Source organism: Anguilla rostrata, chromosome 5, assembly GCF_018555375.3.
Source record: "Anguilla rostrata isolate EN2019 chromosome 5, ASM1855537v3, whole genome shotgun sequence".
NCBI lineage: Eukaryota > Metazoa > Chordata > Actinopteri > Anguilliformes > Anguillidae > Anguilla > Anguilla rostrata.
Window position 1 is genome coordinate 48,282,637 of NC_057937.1, and position 24,224 is coordinate 48,306,860.

General features: G+C 44.4%; 1 protein-coding gene across 1 annotated transcript in view; it reads right to left on the reverse strand.

Moving 5' to 3' along the window:
- LOC135256155 (A-kinase anchor protein 13-like) overlaps positions 1 to 24,224 on the reverse strand; it is a 101,776-nt gene that overhangs the window by 12,821 nt on the left and 64,731 nt on the right. Inside the window, exons 9-23 of the mRNA XM_064337999.1 lie at positions 22,494 to 22,581; positions 19,081 to 19,196; positions 16,861 to 17,174; positions 15,679 to 15,726; positions 15,233 to 15,295; positions 13,460 to 13,643; positions 12,852 to 12,966; positions 12,278 to 12,400; positions 10,184 to 10,226; positions 9,809 to 9,920; positions 6,794 to 6,956; positions 1,694 to 1,761; positions 932 to 998; positions 636 to 777; positions 311 to 423 (exon numbers count right to left, since the gene is read on the reverse strand). Of these exons, the coding sequence (XP_064194069.1) occupies positions 311 to 423; positions 636 to 777; positions 932 to 998; positions 1,694 to 1,761; positions 6,794 to 6,956; positions 9,809 to 9,920; positions 10,184 to 10,226; positions 12,278 to 12,400; positions 12,852 to 12,966; positions 13,460 to 13,643; positions 15,233 to 15,295; positions 15,679 to 15,726; positions 16,861 to 17,174; positions 19,081 to 19,196; positions 22,494 to 22,581 (1,759 nt within the window). The remainder of the gene's footprint in view (positions 1 to 310; positions 424 to 635; positions 778 to 931; positions 999 to 1,693; positions 1,762 to 6,793; positions 6,957 to 9,808; positions 9,921 to 10,183; positions 10,227 to 12,277; positions 12,401 to 12,851; positions 12,967 to 13,459; positions 13,644 to 15,232; positions 15,296 to 15,678; positions 15,727 to 16,860; positions 17,175 to 19,080; positions 19,197 to 22,493; positions 22,582 to 24,224) is intronic.

Here is a 24,224-nt window from a genome sequence, read left to right on the forward strand (position 1 = left end):
TGAGAAAGACCCCTGGAGTCCAGGTAGGACCTCCCACAATTCCCTGCTATGCTATAAATGAGACTCATTAAAAAGCACTATTAAAAACTCATACAATGGCTGGTTGTCAAACACTGCAAGTCTTCCATGTGTTCTGTACAAGTGCCCCGAGATACCATTTTGAATGGCTCTAAAAAAATCCAGATTGCTCGCCCCCTGTCTTTGATTTTTCCAGCAAGAAAATGGAATGAATTTCCCCTCCACATCCTGTCTGAGCGGACGCCTGAGACCCAGCTGCTGGCTGATCGCACACGGGCCAGGTGAGGCTCACCTTCGTCGGTCAGGGACTCGGTGGACTCGTTGACCTTGCTGGTCTTGTGCAGCGAATCGGTGGACTGGGAGAGGTACCTCAGGCCCTTCAGCGGCATCTCGTCGAACACCGGGCTGGACAAGCGAGAGATCTTCATTACAAAACTCGGCTTTATAATTCATTTCCATTTTCTTTTCTATTTGATTACAGCTTTAACTACTGATCATCGGCAGCATAAGTGTACTGGATGCACCGGAGGATACTGTGAGTGGTCTTACACTCTGAGTTTTACTGGACCTGCAGAGACAGACAGAGACAGAAGTATGGTCTGGCGTTCGGGGCTCACCCTGCGATGTTGCTGATTGACATGCTCTTGGACAGATTGCTGCTGTTGAAGGGCATTATGGTGTGCCTGCGAGGCCCTATCGCCAAGGCGGGTTCGTCGGGGGCCGAGATGACGGACCAAGGCCGCTCTCGTGATGGCGTGTCTGAAAGTACACATGCGAGTACACAAGCGCACACACACACACACACACACCATACACAGGTTAGACACGAATGCCTACTGTAGGAGAGCAATCGAGCACTGGAAAAAATCTAGCACTGTATGCTAGCCCCCAAAAAATAAAGTAAGGAACTTACTTTTGCTTCTCAAAGTGACAGCAGGCATTGCGGCAGAGTCTGTTACTACAGTCTGCTGTTTCTGCTGCTAAAAATCAAATGAAAAAATGCTCATCAACATCACTTCAAAAAAAACACGCAAAACAAACAAAAAATAAATGATTCAATCCAGAGCTAGACTGAAAGAACAAGGTCTTCTCCATGTCTGCACATGTGCTAGGAATCAATTGCTCAACTTCCAAAGAACGGGGCACGGTGGTACAATTGCAATGATGTGGGGACACATCATTCCCAGAACTTCAGTAAAAGAAGCAGACCACAGGCTGCAGCATGGTAACAAGCCAAACTATTGCAGACCCAAAACTTGTCAAGAGGTGATAATTGTATACTGTTTTAGCTGATACCATCCATCCAGACAACAATTACTGATAGGAAAGTCTATTATGAATGCCTATTCAAAACAAATGTTTAATGCAGGACAACTCAAATGACTTCACTGCTTGTAATTTATTTTTTCTATGAATAACACATTCGTATAAGTGTTTCATCAGGTACAGCTGGATTACCGCTACCAATCATTTTGTGTGAAACTGTAATTTAAGCAAAATGGTATACGTATGCATGGTTTTGTCCTGGACCCAGGTGAGAATCATCCCAAAGCCAGCTGGTCTAAAAATTGTATTCACTTCAATTATTTTGGCACCCAGCAGGTCAGTGTCTCGTCTAACTATAACATTACAGAGAGAGAGAGAGAGAAAGAGAGACATGCAACACAGCTCTTACCTTCATTTTGACCTTGGCACAAGCAGGTAGGATTTCTCTACAGCCCTTATGAACATGTGCGTTGCAGACTAGAACAAAGAAAAAAAATATATATATAAAATTACTTTTAGTTACCAGTGATTGTCTTGAGTGATTAAAAAAAGTGAAAACATTTCGCAGCTACCCCTATGGAGATATTCTCGTGACAGCCCACAAAACGAGGGCAAACCGCAATGAAGGTACAAAATAAACACTGCACAATGCACAGGAGCCTCATCTTAGACTGAAACGCTTTGGAGGGCAGAGGAAACAGCAGCAGTTTGGATTAGCATGATTCTGACACAACAAAGCAAGAGCAGGTTTAAACTCCTTTTGAAAACAACATCAGAAAAAGAACAGCGTACTGCACAGGGTATACCAGTTAGCTGACTGACTCAAAGGCTAACGGCTACATACATTTCACAAAACAACAACAGGCAGAGGCATGGCCAGTTAAACTGTTATGATACCTATACAATACGTGCACAAGATGTTTGAAATACACACAAGATATCATCATCAAACTCGTGCCATGCTTAATGTGAGCACATAAAATGTACAACGGAATCAAATGACATTGCACTGAATGACAATGTAAAACCCGTATGAATCATATATGGTTTATTAAAAACATAAAGAGTAGGCCTATTTCTTCCATCCTATATATTTCTATTAAAAACGGAATGATTCACAGTTCCTTGTCATAGTCTTACCTTTCGTAGCCTTTCAAACAGATTGACCTTCGACCACAAACAGTTTTATTTACTGTACACAGTGAACAAAGACACACCCATTTAAAGGTGAAGATGACTGTCAAATTATATATAACTGACAGGGATTTCCACCACGGCTGAGCTCATACACAGGCTCAGACTTTTATGAGACAGTAAACAAACAAAAAAAAAGTTTAACACACACCTACGGCCATCTTGCTGGCCCAGAAACAGTGCACACACAAAACACATGAAGAGAAAACAATGTGCATTCTGTTGCTGCTCCCTGTTTAAATTGTTAACGGCTGTCACAAGACTGCAGCACGGGGTGTGTTGCTGTCTCTTATCTTACTTTTTTCTGGTGCTTGACCAGGATTTGAGCTCTTTCAACTCAACTCTGAATCTCAAACAGATCGGGGAATTGTGCATGAACAGACAGCTGTGGTGAATTTGATATTCACAAGGCTTTGAAACACAAGCATTAAAATAAAAAAAATAAAAAAATGATTTGCTGAAAACTTCTAATTCTGGCCACAGTGTCTATAGCTAATTCCATTCAGCTTTATGAATTTCAATGAATGACAGGAATTTATCACAACATGTCAGCCATCATGGTGGTGGATCCCACTGACATGAGACCCAATGAACACTGATTTTTGATGGTAAAATACACTCAGCACTGCCTCACAAATATAGCAATACTGCATGCTATATATTTCTCAAAAACAGAGGACATTCCAACGTGCTTGTACATCTGCTCAGGACAAATTGCTAGAACAGCATTACATGTTAAATGAAAATGTTCATATATAGCGATTAGGAGGCTAGTTTATATTTTATATTACTCAGTATAAAATATAATGACATTACTAGAAGTGCCATACAAAGCATAAATGCCAGCTCTGCCACAGTTGGTGTGGAATTCACTTCAGCGCATTTTCTGTGACTTATACTGTAGATTGCTTCTATTGAATATATCCCAGATTACCTCTGGACAGGAGGACATTTGCAGCTGATTGGACATCAGTCAGCCAGCTGAGAACATTCTCACTGCTTCTATCTCTCACCCACTCCACTCCCAACTGCTTCCCTCGTGAAAAAAGAGATTTCCCCTAATGACACTGCAGTTTCCGTTTCTGGGGTCTTCCTTTCCTTTGAGACCGATAAACAGTGATTAACAAAACAGGGTACATAGGCTGTTTCTTCCCACGCCCACACTCTCGTGTTCTATAAACTTCCAAATATTTGATAGTCAATTATGGAAACAGGCCGTCTATTAACAAATACAGCCCAGAACATATACTGACCATTTTAGACTGAGAGCCCCATTAAAATATGAATGGAAACATATCTTTTAATAAAAATATAAATAAGGACTCGTTTTTGGCTAGTAATATGACAGTATTGCAGCTGATGTAAGTCAGTGAACCAAGGTGCAAGAGTGAAGGTGTGAGTACAAACTGTAACTATAAAAGGCGACTAAAGGAAGTGACTGCAGTCCTAAAAGGTACTTAGCTGATCATTATCAACCCATTATCATACGGGATTACTGTAGTTACATAGAACAGCGTATTTTGTACATGAAAATTGTCATGTATTGTAGGGTTAAACTGAGAGCATAAAGAGCTTTTAGTGAAATGTTCACCTTACAGAGGTTGATGAAATATAAGTGCACCAGCTACAAAACATGGAGGGTAGCATGCAGCAATTCCCTTCTGAAATGGCTCCATCTCTATACATTTTTCAAATGCATTTCAAGACAAATTTGGACATATCCATAGTGAATTTGGAATTTACACAAAAAGGCAAAAACACTTCCAGAATTGTTCAGCACACCAAAATAATTGTTTAAACATCACCTCAAGTTGTAGAGGTGTTTTCTAGATTCCCATCTATAATTTTGTGAGATACTTTTGGCCAAGTGAGAATATGTGTCTTGCTAAGAGCCAGCCAGGAAACTCCACCAAACGCATAAATAACATCCACAATTTTAGCTCCAGGGTAGGGACTATAAACATGGTCATTTTTCTAAAGGCAAGCATGCTTACGCTGTTCTCAGAAAAATGAGTCGAGCTCAGACATAAACTCCGGAACTGGTTGGTGACGTAATGCACACTTTAATCTCCTGCAAATTGATTCTGTTTTTAAGAGAATACATTTTCAGGAGATAAAAAACTGAAGTCCTCCAGTTTTGCGTATGATCAAGTTGCATTTCAACAGTTTTCTGAATGTATAGTAATCCATTTAAAGAGCTAGATGTTTGCTGGTCAGAGAACACTATTGAATCAGCAGGTGGAAAAGAAAAAAAAAGTTCTGCATGGAGGTTGTAAAAGCAGAAGCAAAAACATGATCTATTTGTGTCATTGTTGTGTCCTTGTTGACATCATGGAACAAAATGGCCAGTACCCAAAGGTTCAATTTTATGCCAAATCCAAGATAATAGAATAGATTAACTGTTTTTGCAGATTATCCAAACACACATCCAAAAATACAATATGTGGGCTGATGTGTTTTCCTGGCATCACGAAAACTTGTAAAAATATGGATTGACTAGAAGCAAATACAGTACTAGTTTGTTTTAAAAAAAATAAAAATGGATGGTCCGAGGATGAGTGAATACAACACAGAACACATTTGAGCTGGCCCATAGCATGTCTGAATATGTGACAGAGAGCAACCAAAGCTGAGTTAGCTTATTGACAGGAAGTCCCTTTTAAACAAAGCCATAAATGAAAAGAAGCGTCAGACTGAACTTAGGTCTTCCAGCAGCAGCGGAGGCGGGGGGGGGAGGGGGTACGGGGCCAGGGGAAGGGTGATGCAACCCAGTGCAAAACTGAGGAGGCTGGCTGGGCAGCAGTCCACGTCTCTCCCTCCACTGCTCCGACCGCAACCAACCCCCTCCCCCAAACACACACACTCGCTCGCTCACTCACTTCTCAGCACCCTGACGACTGACTGACCGACCGACTCAGTCACTCTCCAAGTCACTCCCTAGCACACTGATACCCAGGCAGCCTCAAAACCGTCTGTGAATCCTGACAGGAGAAGCAGGCCTGAAGCCTACACTTTAACACACTGAACTGAAAAAAAAACAACAACAGAAAACCTCCCCGTACCCTCAGACAGTCATGACTGGAGCTGGATGGAGGTGTGCGCGCAGATAGCATCAGTCTTATTATAACTCTGACAGAGGAAAGAGTGGGACTCCTGCTGAAAGGGAAGTAGGCCTGCTGGAAACTGTCCCCTACTGGCTCCCAGAACAGACATTACTCAGACACCAGACAGGGGAGTGCCCCTACTCAGCCCGGCACCATAATGCACCCACAGAACTGCCTCTGAGGTAATAATACACCATAATCTCACCTAAATGCTGCTTTTGAGTATTTAGTCACACAAAACTATTTATTTCATATATACTTGACCTAATACACGATGAACTGGATATCTTTCACTGACTGAAATTTGATTAAGTATCTTGCTCAATGGGACAATAGCAACAGTACAGTATATACAGTTTGATAAACTGGGTGAGTAAATTTCATAAGAAGAGCATGAATATGACTGTACAGGTAAAAATATCAGTTAGGCAATCAGCCAGTTCAGATAAGTGATGAGCTTGAGGACCAAATGACCCTCCTGGGAGAGTGAACCAAAGTAGCCTCACCTATAAATATGGCAGTGAGCAGCCCAGACCTGGTCCAGGTATGACTAATCCGATTCAGTTTTGTGAAACTAAAACTGCAACAGGAAGTGGGAAGTGATGTCGCCACTGACTGTAATGGCAAGCTTCCTTTTTTCCCCACTTTTCTGAGCACTGCCACAGGCTTGTGAAATAAGTACATCCTCTTCAGGCTGCATGTAGACACTTTACAGATGAAGTGAGCCACAGATCTTCTGGTGTGGTACAAACATTTTTCCCTTTTAAATCCAGATTTAAAAAAACTACACATTATTCTGCAGCAATATAGCACTAAACCAACAAAGCAACAAGGTTCTCACAAACGTTTTCCACAGCAAATACAACTAAAATCAAAACAAATCTTAAAGTAGAGTCTACCAAAACAATTGACCACAAATAATCTGAAGCTCGGGATATTTTTGTGCATACTTGCAGTTGCATTTCATTTTGTATACAACTACAGTAAACTCCATCAATGTAGACTAATAAGCAAGCAAACTATTGTCACAATCAATGTAGACAAATAAGCAAGGAAACCACTGTCACCGGATGACACACTTCACTTCTGTAAACCAAGAATTTGGGGAACTTTTTAGTGCACCAGTGAAAAATAAATAATCGCATGCTAACTATGGAGAGGTTCCTCTACCACGGTCATTCGTTTGGAGGTGAAAAGGCATGGTTTCTTACTCGTGCAGTAGGAGGCATCCTTAGTGTTGATAGTTTTGTTGCACTGACAGCACTGAACCGGGAGGGTGGCGAGTACAGGGCTGAAAAGATGTCCATTCAAGGTCCGTTTCTCTCTCTCCTTGGCCTCTTTCTCTTTATCCTTGCTCCTGTCTTTGTCTTTTTCCTGCACAGAAAAACAAATGATTAGGAACAGAAGCATAAGAGAAAGCCCAGCTACACACAACCAAAGTTCCAAGGTTTGTGTGGCGTTTAACTTTCCCTCCTTGATTAGCGTGTGACCAAGTCCAAACTAAGGTGCCCAACAAGGTGCGTTAGTGCTCAAATCACCTGGTACCCACTGCTCTAAACAGTGAATTACACTCAACTCAACCGCATTCTTCATACATCTACACTGGCTGAAAAAACCCATTCAAAGTCCATCACACGAACACCATGATGACACACTCTTATGATTTCTGCAGCATTTCTGCGGCAAGAGTAAATGATCATGCCGTCTGCTAAACACATGATATCGTCTACCATCCTACGCAGACAGGAAAACATATTACTTCCAAGTAGATTTGTCTGACACTCCATGCAGACACAGACAATATATACATTTTTATTTCATCCTCATGGTAGGAATCATCTAAAGCCTACAGGAATATACTGCGTTGTGGATTCTGGGATTCTGGCCAGAATCCGAAGGAATATATCAATTTACATTGCCTAGGACATTACAAAAATACTTAATATTTAAAATATATTTTTAGAATCTTTTAATATATTATACTTTCAAAAATATACAGAAACATACATTTAGGCTAACTAGATTTAATTATAGAAACAAAATGACACAATAGAAATAAATTAGTCTTATATTTTGAAACACAATATTTCCTCCCCCTGCATTTTGATTTCACATTAAATAATGTGTGCCACTTCCATCAGTGACAGCAACAGGGCTTTCTGATCAGCTACATTCAGAAAGCTATACATTAGCGATATTCCAATTTACATTCAAAAACTGAACGAATTGTCCAAACACACTAAAACACAAACGACACAGCTGAAACTTCACATTTCAAATAAACAGGAAGTGAAAACACTGTGGAAAGTGGGGGAGTCTGGATCACTGAAAAGGCAGCTCGAAGCTCAATGAAAATCAACAGAAAGACAAGCAGCGAGACTCCGAGACAGAGAGAGAGAGAAAGGGAGAGAGATCTCCCGTACGTAGAGGCCCAGAGTAGTCTAGCCTAGCCTGTCCCCGAACACAAAGCTCTCAACAACCCTCAGCCCACCTCCAGTCCGAACAGATCTTTCAGCTTCAAGGACCGGCCTTGCCCCTCAAAGAACCTCCGAGACAGCATCCCTGCTGGAGAGTCAGCCCACTGGTCCGGAACCCGCGGCAGAGTCTACTGCCGCAAAAACTAGTGTTCCCATGACGGCAGCTCAAAGCAGTGGAGGAAGTACAGAGCTGGTTGGCAGGGGGTGTTCTGACTGTCTATCTGTGCCTCACAAGCTCATCTTAAAGACACAGGCCTACCATCTACAACTCCCAATGCACAAACACATATGTCAACACAACTCAATCATGCAGCCACCAAGTGCTTGCAAACCTACACCAGCTTGAAGAAAAAACCGCAAACAATCTTTAAACCCAATTAGTAATGCCTGCGGCTTTTTTTTCAGCCTTCGTTTAAAATCTCTTTTGACCTAGCCAAAAAGCAACTGAAATACCTATTACAGACTACAGCAAGCACAAAACATATAAACTGACAAATGTTTTTATTTATTTTTATTTTTTTAAGTACATTGTGATACTATACATTTATAAAATGAAAAAAAGTTCAGAAACTCACATTCCATGTGCTCCATTACGGCATATTAATTATAAAACTCAGAGTTTAAAGTAGGAACGCAGCAGGGCTGTTATTTTAGACAGATTACTACTATGGTTTTTTTTTCTTTTTCCAGGAGCGTTCATACAACATACGATGAATTCCAAAATGTGACATCTGCATGCATAATCACCATCCATCAATATTAAGCCCTAATTGCCAGAAGAATCTCAGCCAAAAATATGAGTCAAAGAAGGAGCATTTAATGTTCTCATTTATACATTTAATTTGACCGCAGTGCATACACAATAAAAACAGTATTACTCATACTGCTCCTCAATCCAAACTCAGTTGCTACCAGAACACTCGACAACAGAAGTGCTCCTCTTTGAAGCACGGGCACTTTAAAAGCAAGGCTGGCCACAGAAAAAAGAACACACCACAATGTCTCATCTTCCTGTTGAACTTCCCCAACTGTGAGGAGATAAAGCATTCACTCTGCTCTCTCGTTGCAGACTTCTCTACATATGACTGAGTAGGAGTTGAACCTTTTATTTGTCGAACAGCGCTATATTTCTCAGAAATGCAAAACAGCAATATTTCAAACACCTTCATAGAAGTAAGAATCATAAAAAAGCTCCAGCACCCAGTTGTGTTCCACAACTGATCACCACCCCTAAACTGTGGGTTCTTGGCTTGTACCACCTGGCCAAGCAGCTCCAAGGAACCACAACTATACAAGCTTACAAAGCAATACTAGTGGATAAAAATTGAGTCATATGGGGTACAGTGGGCTCAAGTCAGAGAGGATACATTACTGCTATGTCAGTGCTTACTTACCTTGTGCTTACTGGTTACCAGTTCTCATGAGAAATGTGCCTCTCCTTTCAATGGCAATTGTTTTAGCTAATACATGAGCTAGGTGGTCAGCTAGCTAATATCTGCCCATTGAAAAGTAACCTCTGAAATATCAGGACTACTAGTAGCCTGCTATTGATTGCTTTTGCTGTAGCTTTCAGACATACTAGCTCGAAAATGGCCTTTCCACATTGCAATTATTCAATGAATAATATAAATCTAGCTAGCTATTGAATTAACCATTTCTTTCCCCCTGTAACAGATGACAGCTGGCTAGCTAGCTATGTACAGCAAAGGCATTTATTTCAGTGACAAACCTCTTTTGTAGCGGACTCACCTTGGTCTTTTTGTACATCTTGCTCTTGAGGTAGCTGAAGGTCCGGCTCACCTTCGTCACTCCCTTCCCTTCAGTGTCACTTCTTAAGGGGCCAGGGTCCTCTTCAGAGATGCTGACAAGAAATACATGCACTATATGAGCGATGTGTTTACGTGACATAGTCATGTACTAAATGAGGCATACATTCACAACATTAGGAATACATGTACTATATGAGCCATACATTTACAACATTATAAATATATGTACTATGTGGGGCATACATTCCCAACATATTACATGCACTATATGATACATAAATGCACAGAAAGAAATAATCTAACACATTTTTAATAATTGAGCAGCTGTTAATATTGTGTTGTGTAGATGTCTCACCTGTATCCCAAAGAACAAGAGGCACTGGAGAATGATCTCATACCTGAAAACAGAGAAAGATCAATGAGCTCATGCTGAAATTGCAGAGACAGTGGCAGATCGTGTATGCTACAGTATATCAGTAACAACATTTACTTCAAGAGTACTTTAAAAAAAAAAAAAAATTTTTTTAAAAGGTGCTGGAAGGTTTTGCCGCTGAATGACACCTAAGTTTTTCAGACTTAGGTGAATCAATATAATATGCTTGCACTGAATTTCCCATTATTCATTATATTACAGTTTTGTTCAGAGCAGAGATTGTTCAATATTTTGCAGGGCAGAAATTACACATTAATTCTCACAAAGCAAGATTTAGGACATTCTTCTATCATACAAGCCAGCAAACCTAAACCCTCCAAAACCATTTGGTCTCAAGCATATTTTCCTTGTAGCAAGAGACCAGAAACTATGGGAATAAGCCAGGGTCAGTACTGAACTCTCAAACATATGAACTTATAGGAAACTCTAAAAATAAAATTGAGTAATGCAAACAGAAAATAAATCTTCCCAAATCACCCTTCCTAGAATTATGTGAGTAAATACCTGACCTTCCCCAAGTTCCACAAAACACTTTCTTTTTTGCAGCACTACCCAGAATGGCAAGGCTTGGAATTTCTAGAAGCATCTTACAGCCTCAGACAAGAATCAGTTTTAGGCATTTTAAACAGCTTCATTCCTAACTGTAAGGACTGCACAATGAAGAACTGCTATGAAACACTATTCTAAATCTACCAGCAGCATTACAATGGGTTTAGCTGACATAGAGCTGTATTAAACGGCACCATGCAAATAAGACTTCTTCACTTGATCTTTGCCAAGTCTGGCAGCTAATCCACATATAAACGGTATCAACAAAATTAAATTCCGGGAATAATGACTGTAACTAGGAGGCAGGCTGTTTGAATTATGTGGTGAGTCCGCCTTTGAGAAGATAAAGGATTTTTCCAAAATATAGTTTTTAAGCACAGGAAGCAAGTTAAATGGTTATGGGGAAAAAAACTTCAGATATGACCAGCTGTAATCACTTAAAAGACTTTCTGAATTTCTTTGGTCTCCCTGTAAGACTAATAAGTGGAATAACATCTCCATTTACACAAAGGCTGCCACTGCAGTTATTGAAACTGGGGTGGATTGATGGCTCTTCCAGATGGGGGACCTGGAACCTAGTCGAAATCCTTGTGTTCTCCTGCTGTCTCTTTACAGAAGCAGTCATCACGCTAATACACATTCCTGTTTGTTTTTTTCCCCCCACACATTCATTTTTAGATCTCCATATCTGGTTAAGACTCAGATGTTGTGACATCAACAGCATCTTAACCTTGTGGCTTACAGAACTTTGTCCACAATAAGCACAAAACATTACATACACATTTTCTATAGGGAAAAAACACGACAATTAAACAATAAGTATTACAAGTGTCTTTTTTTCTTATATAAATAATCAGGGTATTCTAGCAATAACAAAGCTAAAAATTCTGGGACACAGACTCATTAAACTGATAGTGTTGCGTATTGTACATGCACTTTTTAATAACAGACAAAACAATTAGTGCACACTTAGCAGCTCCTAGAATCACAGAAACTAAAAACAGAAAGTTCAGAGGCTTCCAGAGTTCCAGTTCTCTTTTCCGTGAATACACCCACCATTATTCATAAACTCTGTTTAGGCCAAATAGATCCAAAATGCAGTATCTCATCTGTTTAACCTAGTTTGGGTTAACAGACCGAACACAATGCAATTTTGAGACCGAAGCCAGCAAGCCGGAAAAGACTGTGTTGGCAATAGCGATAAGAAAAGCATTTAAATAAACTGCGTCATGTGACAAATTGTAAATTAGCTTATTTACAAAAAAAAGAAAAAAAGAAAAGTGGTTTAGTGACCTTAGAGACCTTAAACAAAGGGGAGATACACACGCTGTCACACGATTAGAGACGCTGTTTATCTGGGACCACGACATATCCTTTTAGTCACAGAGGGACGGTAGAACGGCAAGTGGGGTTTTAGGCACCATTCTCGGGTGGCGGGGAACGGGGGTATCGTGGGAGCGTACTTACTGCAAGACTCCTCCTCATCACTGGATGAAGAGCCAATAGAAAAGACAGTTTTAGATTTGGGGAGGATCGGAGAGATGCTGAAGGAGAAGGAGATTCGTCTCTTTGGTCGAGGCCGGCCCATCGCTGGGGTTTCCGTTCACAGGCACAAAGAAATCAGAGCACCAACGCGTTAAAGACAGCAATCGGTCTGAGGGACGTCACCCGCACCCACATACAGTACACTCCACGAAGGAGAATTCAGATTTGGGGATTCTGGGCCCTCCAAACGGAGGAGGGATTAGGAAGTGGGTACAAGGTAATGGGAAAAAACAACGGGGATAGACAGGTGGAGCCAGTACGAAAACAACCGGATACAGTGCTTCCTAGGACACGCACCAAACAGTTGGAGAGGGGCGAGATGTGGAAGGACCCATGGGATTGCCTGAGGTTGGACACCAAGTGCTACAGAACGTGACTGTCTAACAAGGGCCAGATCGTAAACACCACTGTGCGACCGCAGGGGAAGAGACCACTGAAGAAGAGAGGAGAGGGGTCGCCAGAGTTAGCCGGTTGACAGCTAGAGGGCAGCACTCACCGTCGGGCTCCTTCTGGCTGATGGTCACCATGGACACTGATTTGGTCAGGGTCAGGGGCAGGGGCAGGGTCATGGACTTGCAGCTGTGCCTGGCAGGGCGAAATCCTCCTGATATCTGAAGTGAAAAAAATATAAGAACAAGATTTTATATCAGCAATACAGAGTGGCTTAGAAAGCAATGGCAACACCAGGATCATAGGCTGGGCTCAATATTCACAGTTAATGCCAGGTTACACCAGGCTAAGTTAGGTTTAACCTGGCCAGGGTTCCGCAATTACTGCATTATTTTGTCCAACAAGCGGCCATAGGCTAGCAGTTGCTGTTAGTGAGAGATCAGCACAAGCTCTCCTGTAGCACTATGTGCTCGCAGGCAGAGGAGCAAATGCTTTTCTTGCAGAACTCGCTGGCTGGTCCAGGGAGGTAGAGCTGTGACTGAAAAGGCATTTCCAAATTGGGAGGTAAGAATTTGGAAATGAGAAAAGAACAGAAAAACACTTCCAAACTAGGGAACTAGGGACCTCCTGCAATGAGATCACTCGCCAGCCTATAGGTGGCAGTAGAGTGCAGTGCTGTTAACTGTGACAGCGAGGTTCCAGACGCACGCTTACCTGGCTGTCCAGACTGCTGCACTCCCCCAGGTCGGACTCCTGCTCCTCCTCAGTCAGGGACACCAGGGAGCCTCTCTCCTCGCTCTCCTGGCGCGGTATCCGCCGGGGGTCCCGCGGCGACGCCCCCTGAGGGGGGGACTCCTTCCCGCCCTGCCTGTCTGCCGCCAGGCCCTCCAGACTGTAACTGCGGCCAAAGCAGGACACCCAGAACTCAGCACGGCCCAAACCCCAACCAGGGCGAGTGCGGCACGGAGCCACCGCTCACTATGCTCGGATAACAGCACCACCCTCCAGAACATTCCACCGCACGTCTTTGGCAGAGTTTGTGGGATTTTTCTAATTCATAAACGAACAGGCTGTACAGTACCTTGAGTTCAGTTACCCGGGAGTACTTCTAATGTGACATACCTTAATTACTGTTCACAGTTTAGCAGGGAATTGCAAAACAGAAGCACAGAAATATAGATATAGAATTATAGATATTATAATTAAAATACAGACTTGAATAAGATGGACATTAGGCTTAAAACAATGTCAAATAGGACGGATATTAGATTCAAAACATGATAAATATTGCCTGCTAAACCATACACTCTAATTTCTGATACACTGCTGTAAAGAAATGCACCAGTTCAAAGACAACCCAGCCAGGATAGGACACGTTAGAAGACAGACCGGCTCACACAGTCACTGGGTCAGGAGCGCAAGATTACACAAGACAGACCCAGGGGGCCCAACCCATGCACTGCAGGGGGCCCCTGCGCATGCAGTCTTTTCCTGCGGGCCCCTCAGGGAGCTGGCCGGCCACCAGGGGGGCCCCAGAACCCCGTGGCTCGGGCCCAGGGCCAGGGCCTACCGCCCCCGGGGGGCCGGCTATGTACTCCGTTCTGGAACAAGTAGAGCACACGGCCCTGTCTAAAAGGGACACTGCCAGGAGATAAGGGGGATGGAGCTGTGATGCTGGCAGCAAGAGAAATCTCCAAGAAATAAAGGACGGAAAACAACATACTGGAGTTAAGGAGAACCTCATCCTCTTATTTATATTATATCTGCTGGATTAACATAATCAGCTATGCAGGTAATTCCCATGACTGCAGCAAACATTTTAATCAAATGCTTGTTAAACATTGCAGACGTTTTTTTCCCCTGATAAAATTTACATTGAATCAGTTTAGCCTGCTTAATATGCTAATATGAATACTTATAACACTAAAAGTGAAAAAATTAATCAAATTCCTGCCTGTAGTGCAGACAGTTTTCAGAAGGCAAGCTTCTTAATATTAATACTGCAACAGCACTAATTCAAAAAATGGGTTGCTGATAAAGATGACACTGGTTATTTTACACATTTGATACAGTGAACACACTGTCCAGCTCAGGTAATAGATACATGCTACCCGTTCACAGCGCTCTGGGTCCTGACACAGGAAAAGCCAACTCTGTAGTCACAGCTGGAGGAAATGACTGTCATGTGTCAGACTATCTGAATTCAAGTATCTCAGAACCGACATACTAAGAAAAGATAAGAAAGGGAGAGGGTAGGGTAGATGAGGGGAAGTGGAGGGTTTGAGCAAAGACACACACACAGACACACAGACACACACACACACACACACAAAGCCATGCAAATTTTAGCACATGCAAAGCTGAGCGCTTGGTTGCACAAGGCCTTCTCTGTAGCAGGGTGGTGGGGGGCGGGGAGGGAGGGGGGTTGGGGGGGGGGGGATTCTTTGTAAATAGATTTTGGCCTTCCTGTGAGCTGCCACACCGTACCTTCTGCTACTAATCTCATCCGGGTCAGGACTGGGGGGGACTTCCGAGGGACACCAGCTCATACTAGGAGGGCAAGCAGGTGGGAATGGGCAGGACAGGTGAGAGAGACAGAGATAAGGAGAGGATGGGATTATTGGGATGAGGGAAATCAATGTAATGGTTAAACAGAGAGACTGGCGAGTCTGCATTCTTCAGATTTGCCCTTGCCCTTCAAGGCCACGTGTCCAGAATTGTTTATTTCAAATATAATTCAGTATTTAAATATGTATTCTGGTATCCAGCATGACTAGATTTGTAGAGGCACTATCCTCATTATATATATATATATATATATATATATGAAATGTGTAACAGTAATTTTTTAGCATTTCTGCTTGTAATTGTAAGTTTGGTTAAAAAAAATGTATGAATCAGCAAGGAAAAATTGAGTAATATCTTTGCAATACCTTCTCCTATGACAGGTGGGCTTCCCTTCCCCCAGACTTCGCAATGAACTGAAAAAATGATGGATGGAGAATGATCAGAGGAAAGAAGAAAAAGTTGAGAGGGATGACTCTTCTCTCAACTCACTGCAAACTGTGCATGAAATAACAGACTGACAAGACCCAGTACCATCAAAGCACGGCATTACCCATGATGCCGCTACATTGAAAAGAGCGACAGGTATTTTGCAAGGTAGAAAAAGGCAGGAAATGAGGTCACAGAAAAATTAAATGAAATGGTAGTTTGAACAAAGGAGGAAGTAGAATGGCTTTAGTTCCTCCTCCCCACCTCCACATTACTGAGAGTGACAGGAGAGAGAGAGGAAGAGAAAGAAGGAATTGACCTATCACTACTGTGTACTTGTATGAGATTCATATCTTTCTCCAATGAGCCACCCTGCCACCCCCTCTTCAGAAAGGACAGAACCTCACAGGACCTGGGTGACCTCTTTCATATAAGGCTGATTACAGAGCGGAGATGCTCTTTCTGTGGTAGAGAGGGAGATTACTAGAGACCCTACACCTACAGAGCAGATGGCCAGGCTTTAAGGGCATCACTGGCATCAAACACATCTGTCTCGCAGGGGATTATGGGAATTAATGTACACAGGCAACTGAATAATTAAAGAAATATCACAGGAAAATTCTTCTGTTTAGCTGTTGCATAACTAGATGCTTCTCCAAATATGAGAAACCACAGTTTAATGTCACAGTTTAGAGCTTTGTGGTTCCTGAATAATATCAGTGGGGACTGGCAGTGAGAGAATGTGTGGGTGACAATGATGTACAATGACCTATTATTATCACATGACTGAGAGAAGCAGCCTCCATGTGACTGCTCTCCCAGCCTGGTGTTTGTTAACCTAGCAGTGAGGGCCAAAAACATCAGAAAACACGACATGCCAGCCATATCAATGGATCCCAATGAAGCCTGTGTAGCAGATACAGTGCAGGACTGGCCAGGTTCTGTGACTCTCTGACTCTCTGACTCTCTGACTCTCTGACTCTCTGACTCTCTGACTCTCTGACTCTCTGACTCTCTGACTCTCTGACTCCCTGACTCTCTGACTCTCTGACTCTCTGACTCTCTGACTCTCTGACTCTCTGACTCTGAGTCTGTAATGCAGAGGGAGCTGGGGCACACACCTGCGCTGGTTCATCTCCCCTTCTCCTCCGGGGTTCTTGCCCGGGCCCCAGCTGTGTCGGCGGAACGGAGAGAGGGATCGTCCGGAGGAGCGGAGGATGCCCGCACGCACCGGCACCTCCGTCAGCCGGTCCTTCTCCTCCTCGGCCTCGCCGGCGGCGCCCGGCTGCCGTGCCTCCTCCGAGCTCCACCTCCTGCCGGCTTCCGCGTAGCTGTCGGGGGTGGAGCTGGGCGGGCCCAAGCTGGCCGCGTCGTCTGTGGAGGAACAGGACACAGACACCTCGCTGGTGCTGTCCCCCGTCACCGGCTCCTCAGCCTGTGGGACAAGAGCGGAGACTCAGACCGACTGGGCTGAAAACGGCAAAGCGAGCATTGTTGGGCTAAATGGCCTGTTCTTGTCATTATGCTATGCTATGCTATGCTGCACTACGTTATGCTAAGCTATGTTATGCTATGTTATGAGACTGCCCATACGTCAAAATACTGTGCCTTATTTATGCATTTATTAATGTCCACATTAATTATGATACATGAACACAAGCTATTATTATCTTAATGCCACTTTGTACCGATAACACACTGATAATAGCTATTAATTTTGAAATACTGACTTTTGAGTCAGACTTCATTTTGTTATGCTTATGCTACGGTAGTTCCAATTCATGTTAACATTAAGATTGGTCTTAGTTTATAGTATTCATTAATGCTGTTCTTTCTTCAGTATTGCAAATGTGAATACTGGTATTACATTTGGTTTTACATTATACAAACACCGATGCTAGTCACTGTAATGGAAAAGCACTCGCTCGTCTCATTTAGTCACGTCCGTGCTAATGCTAATGTGTCCACATGACCTGCTAATAAATACCCGGATCCCTTAAGGAGGTCAGTGCGCCATGTCGCGGCTCCGAGCTGAGGAAGGGTGGGCCAGTTGAGCTCAGTGAGAGGACATCTGAGATCACACCCGTGGGAGCTAGCGGCAGCTTTCGCTGCGGCTGGAAAGGCTAATCCAGCGCGGCATGCCGAAATAGCCTTTCCAGCCCTGCGGCGTTACGTAAGCGGAGAAATGCACCCTTTGTGAAATTAGAGATGGGAGTGGGACTAGATCATTTCCATTCAGAACGTGTATCATTAGTTTGACCGGTCTGAACGCGGGCCAACCCCGCGCAGCGCCGAGCGGCTAACGGATGCGGTGGCTCGGAGATAATTGCCGCGCTCGACTTTATGGGGACCGGGGCATGGAAAAAAAAAAAAAACACTTCCAGAACAAATGACTCAGCGTGAGGTCATGCAAAAATGAACATTGCACAGCTAACACTTTCTAGGCGTGAAGAAAAAAAAAAAACCTTACCAAACTTTTTTTTTTTTTTTTTTGTATGAAACATTTAACCTGCCTGAAAACAAATTGTCTTTCACTGTCATTGTCCATGTTGAAGTCACTAATTTCCAAATGCTGAAGCACAGCAGACAGTGAATAAAGAGTGAAGGTCACATTATGCATTCTGAGTAAGTCTGACTGCACTGGTAAAGCTTTGAGGGGATGAGTTTGATGTTGGTTTGTAAAGAGACTGAGCAGTGAATCAAGATTAGCACTTTGTTAATGTTGAGCACAGGATCCAGCTCTTTGGCAGAGAGTGCAAGCAGCTGGGACAGGCCTAAGTGACTGGGATCGGAGCTGGGGAGACACAGGGGGTTTTGTTTGGGGCACGGGGATGAAAGGTCCCTATTCATGTGCCCCAGAAATGACTTCCACTAAACGTGTGTGAGGGAGGGGGGAGGAAGGGAGCAAGGGGGATGAGGTCATGATTAGCGCGCTAGCCCAAAATCCCCTTGGAGCAGCCGCTGACGTCACATGACATCAGTGCGGCACGACTCTGCGGAGCTGACCGGCACTCCTTGGCCTAGAGCTGGAGGCAGTGTCCTGACACAGGGCCTCCTTCAGCTTCCCACTGACCGCGTCAGCTAAATAAATAAAAAAACAGCTAAACTAAAGGAAAGGTGATTCAAATACAAAGCGATGTGCTGTAAAATGGTGATTCGACAGGGAAGCCGTCAGCTTTTCTTTCCTAAATGGGTGCTTTCAAGACGTCAGAAAGCAGGAAAGGGGGTGAGTTCAGCTTCACTCTCCGAGTTTATGAGGAGCGCTCCTGCAGGAAATGTAGGGACCTTTCAGTCATCGTTGGGCATCCCCCGCCCATGCCACGCCCCTGCTGTGACCTCACCTTCCTGAACACGCTGTCCTCGCCCGTGTCTGGGCTGAAGAAGCCATCGGCATAACTCCCAGAGTCCCTCTGGGTGGTGGATACGGATCTACCAGGTGTCGGAGACAGAGGGGATTCTGGGACAAAAAGGATGAGGGTGTCAGAGGGTAAATGTACGCAAACACCCCATGTAAACAGGACAGACCTACAAACAAACAAACATGCAAACTGCATAACAAATACCGACAAAGAAAAACAACATAAACACATGCATAACGAACACACATAGTAGCACACACAAGCATGCAATCACAGTAAAACAAATACATGTGCGGACACACACACACACACACACACACTCACACATTTCTATATGTGAAACACAAAGCTCAACATACAGCTCAATGCCCGAGCAGACCAAGCCAGCCCAGTGGCTCTCCTGCTGCAATGCACTGGGACAGGATGCCAAGCCAAGTCTGCAGGACGGGCGACCCTTTTTTAATTCATAGATTTCTTTCTGTCATACGGCAGGAAGCTCCCCGTTTCCCCTGGGGCCGCGTGCTTTTTCCGCCCGCGTGAGACAGTGGAGCCATTATTCAGCCTGACAAAAACACCGATGGGGCCATGGGAACCGCCGGCGGTCACATGGGACGGCCTGATGACACACACGCCCCCCCCAAGAGCCATGACTGTGCCCGGGACATCAACAGCTGCTATGGCTGGTTGTGCAGTATACATACGACCAGTACGACAGAGCAAAGCATTTCCATTAGACATGAAGGACCATTTCCATCAGACGTGAAGGACCATTGCAGCTGAGAGCAAAAAATTGCAACATCTTGGGCTTGGGCTACACAGCTGATTCATAAAGCCACATAAAGACAGATTTCCTCTCAGCTCCTTGGATGTTATGACCCATCAGATGGTTTTTCCAGCTTTTTCAGGGTTACAAAGCACAAGCCTGTTCTTCTTTTAAGGGCGCTCGACTTCTAAATGCACCAAGGTATGTTCTGAAAATAACTCAGCAGTTCACATTACAAAATATTAAACTTGAATCCACTTCCACAAATATATTTTGCCTTTATTTAAATAGGTAGGCAAAGTCAGAACTCAATTTAAATTTGCAGTAATGATCTGGAGGAATAATGTTGGTATGGTTTTCAAAAGATATATATAGTTAATCACATGCACAGGGCATGTTTGTATGTATACAGTAGACTCGTAGAAATGTAGAAAGCCAGTTTTAATTAAATTTAACCACGATACCGGGGTTGACATTCATTGTATTTAAAAAAGTACCATGGAATTGTAAATGAAGTCAGTCAGGACCCTGGTTTAAGGTCTCATCTGAAAAACAGTGCCTCCATTCGTTGGAGAGGGAAGACTGCCTCCTACTGGTACACAAACGCTATTTCCAGGAGGAACTTCACACCTATGAGGTCTCCCATTAAAGCGCAAAGTGTAAACCAAGCACAACCCTGCTTAGCTTCTGCAGTTCAGTTTGACATGAGAAGGCTACAGGCTGATATGGTTTCCGGCAGAGGTATCTAGCATAGACTAACTGAAAGTTGAAACTGAGAATGAAACCACACCCAGGAAAAAAGGGTTTATCTACATGTACACACAGATTCAGTGACTATTCCCAACACGGTGCTGAAATGCTTGGTTTATTAAAAATATGACGCCCTGCTAAAAAGAGAAGCGGAGTGTACTTATGGAATGTGACAGCATGCTTTTAAAACACTGAAAATTCCCCAAAACATGAAAGTGACCAAAAAGTCCACCAAATTTCCAAACCTTTTCTGTCTCTCTCTCGCCCTCCCTCGTTAACTCTTTCCCTCCTCTGCTCTCATGCGAGCGTGACCATTGCTCACAGGTCACAGTGCGATGATGGGGAATGACTCGTGAGGGCTGACCCAGCTCAGAGCCCTCCGGGTCGCACGGCCGTCCGAAAACTGGCAGGAGACTGCGACCTCTGACAGCTGTCACACCTCGCACAGCTGGAGGGCATTCTGGGAGGTCTCTCCATTGATCGTCCCCGTCCCCGTCCCCCATCCCCCCATCCCCTGCCCCGCATCCTGAGTGGCCAGCGTAAACCTGTCAGAACCACTGAACTCAAACATCAGCTACTGGAAAAAGGGGAGTGGCCTTCGCTGCCGTCAGCCAGGCTTGTTTTCATTGTTTCCATTACAGCAGCTCCAGCTAAGAAGCACAAGTGCCCAAGCACAGCTACCCTGTCCAAATTTACTCTGGCTAATTAGGTCTAGTGCTGTGCCGGGTCTTGAGTCTGGCTCTTTAGTCATAAACACTTCAGTGATATCCCCACAGAAAGCACAGCCCCTGTGCAAACACAATGACCAGGGACTGATGTCTTGCACCGGTCTTATTTTTGGCTGAATATATGCAACCTATAAGCAAGACAAGATTGAAGCACCACATCATACACACGAGGAACACGTTTTATGCAGCAATAAAAACTGGCTGTACTTTGCAAATCTCCAAAGAAATACCAGGCAAAATACCATCCTCTAAAAAATATATATATATTTTAGTATACCTTTTTTTACAATAAGTTTTCCAATTAAAAGTATGTAAATGCTTCATAAGCTGTGTAAAAATACATTCAAAGACAAGATCAAGAAAGAAGCACATAATAACCTCAGAAAAATTATTCGGGGGCCAACAGCAGGCGGACAATTTCCCCACTTCAAAGCGTGAGCGAGGCTTTCCCAGCTGCTTCAGAAGAAGAGACCTCAGACAGGGGCATCATTCAAACCCGCGGTGGGACTTGGCACCACGTGCCGTCTTCGCCGATTTTAAATGCCTCCGCAGCTGAGCTGTGCCCCGGCAAACACTCGGCTGGGATCCCGGGGGGGCGCGCTCAAACGACCCCACAAACACCCCCTTTGTCCTCCCGCCGGCTTCTTCCTCCCGGGGATCGGAAACCCGCGACTCAATTGACCTCGCCGAGCGATTTCCCTCACTTTCGAGCGACTAGCACGTTACCAACGATCACCATCGCCTGCGACCCAACAGCAGCTTCATTTAACCGAGCCTTCGGCTTGAGAACGAGACCAGAAGACCAGACAGCGGAGCGCAAACAAGCAAAGAAACATCGACACAAACAATAACCCAAATCATTTTCACTCGCGAGAGCAAACACACAAAATACGCCTTACATGCTCTTCGTGCTGTTTTCAAGTGTATCTGAAAGTCTTGCAACGACGTTTAGCGCCTCGAGAGCTCATAATTATTCATGCCACAATATTTGACAGCTTTAAGTAGAGCGCACTTCCCTTTTAACTCGCTTGCGTTTTTGCTGAGACTAAATATCACCAGACACACAAACTCACACCCACACACACTGCAACTCGTATGCAATATGTTGACCTTCGGTTGTTATTATGTGCTATTAATCCCATATGTGGTCCTACCAGGGCACTCTGGGATGGGCTTCTTCTCCAGAAGACTGGGATCTCCACAGGGATCGATGGAGTAGAACGGGTCCTTCTCTCTGTTAATCTGAAAAGAGAAAGAGGAACAAGAGCTTTTAAGACTGAGGTGTCTGACCACTTCTCACCAAAGTCTGCACAACACGTTCACAATGGTGCTTTGCAGTGACAGGCGAGAGTATTACAGGTTAGAGGGCTTAAGCACAAAATTGCTACCATTTACATATTTCAACAACAAAGAGGATAAAGACTGCGTGGATTCTCACATACAGGTTCCACAACCCATGCGTAAAAAACAAAAAACCTGTCTTGTTTTTGTGTCATTTTACACCAGGTCAAGACAAATTTAAACAATAACAAAACTATTTTTTCATTCTGTAACAGAAAGTCATCAGATGTTCTTTTAAGAAAAGGTTTTTTAGTTTTCATAGCGTTACTATTGACGGTTTCTGGTTTGGAGAAATTAAATATTTTCTCCTACCACAAAAAATCAATTTTGCATATAAAAAGAGGGGGGATATTTGTAAAATGCAGATATTTAAGAGTTTCCAGTAACAGAAACGGCAGCATCCCTCAGGCTGAGGTCTCACACAGTCGCTCTCGTGACTGGGCTTTCCACTCCCCCGCGGGCGTGTCGGATTTCAGAGGGAGCCGTCGGCCCGCGCGTGAACAGCGGGAGAGACTGACGTTAGCACAAGAGCAGCGTGGGGGACGCCGGCCTCCGATGGGCTCCAGAAACGGTGGCTGTAAGCGCGGCGTGCCGAGTGGTAAGGGGGGGTGCTACATGGCCCTAAAAATAACAAGCAAGCGGCGAAGAAGTGCGCCCGCTCACAGTTTCGAGGAGAGTTTTCTGGTCAGGGCCACGAAAACTGTGTTAACTACAACGAAAAGAGGAAGCTAACAGTAACAGAGGACTTAGAAATACAGCCGTTCTAATGAGGGTGTGAAATATCACATTCTAACATGGGTCTTTACTTACAGGAGATAAGTACATGGAAACAAGTTTTATTCACATTCACAGCAGGGAGGGAGTGTATGGAGGAGTCCGAAATGGTGAAGAAAGAAAGGTTTATTAAATCAGACTGATAGTGTGCGAGTTCCTGTGTCCACTATTTCCTACATGTACATTCAACGGAGCCTCACGGCGAGGCGGAACATTCCGGGAAAGTGCCTGCTTTCTGGTCGCCATTCGCAGGGCGCAGGGCGGGGTCGCCGCCTCTCGTACGACGCGGCCTCGCGGGCAGGCGCTCTCTTCCCGCGCTGCGTGACCCCGAGCGGCGTGATGGCGGCCGAGCCTGGCCCTTTTCCCGCCAATCCCCCCCCCTCCTCGCCCCACGCTCACGTTTCTGCCCGGAGACAGGGCGCCATTGTTCCGCCCCCGGTGGGGACGGACACAGGCTCAGTGTCCGCGGCGGCCGTGGGCCGCTCGGAGCGGACGCCGCGTCCGCACGCTCCGTGGGCTCCCACACAGACGCGGGCCGGCGACGAAGGGCCAACAAGGCTCCCCTTATGTCCCTCTGTGCCATCACAATGGCTCTGCCCAGCAAGCTCGTCAAATAGCACGCACACTGTGATGCCCGTATCAATCTTTCAGAGGCACACAAAGGGAACATTTCAAAATAATGAGCCTTAATGTCTTAGGAAAACATTCAACGGCAACGAGCTTGGTAAAACCACAGTTAATCTGCTCAGACCACTAAAGCTGTATTAATC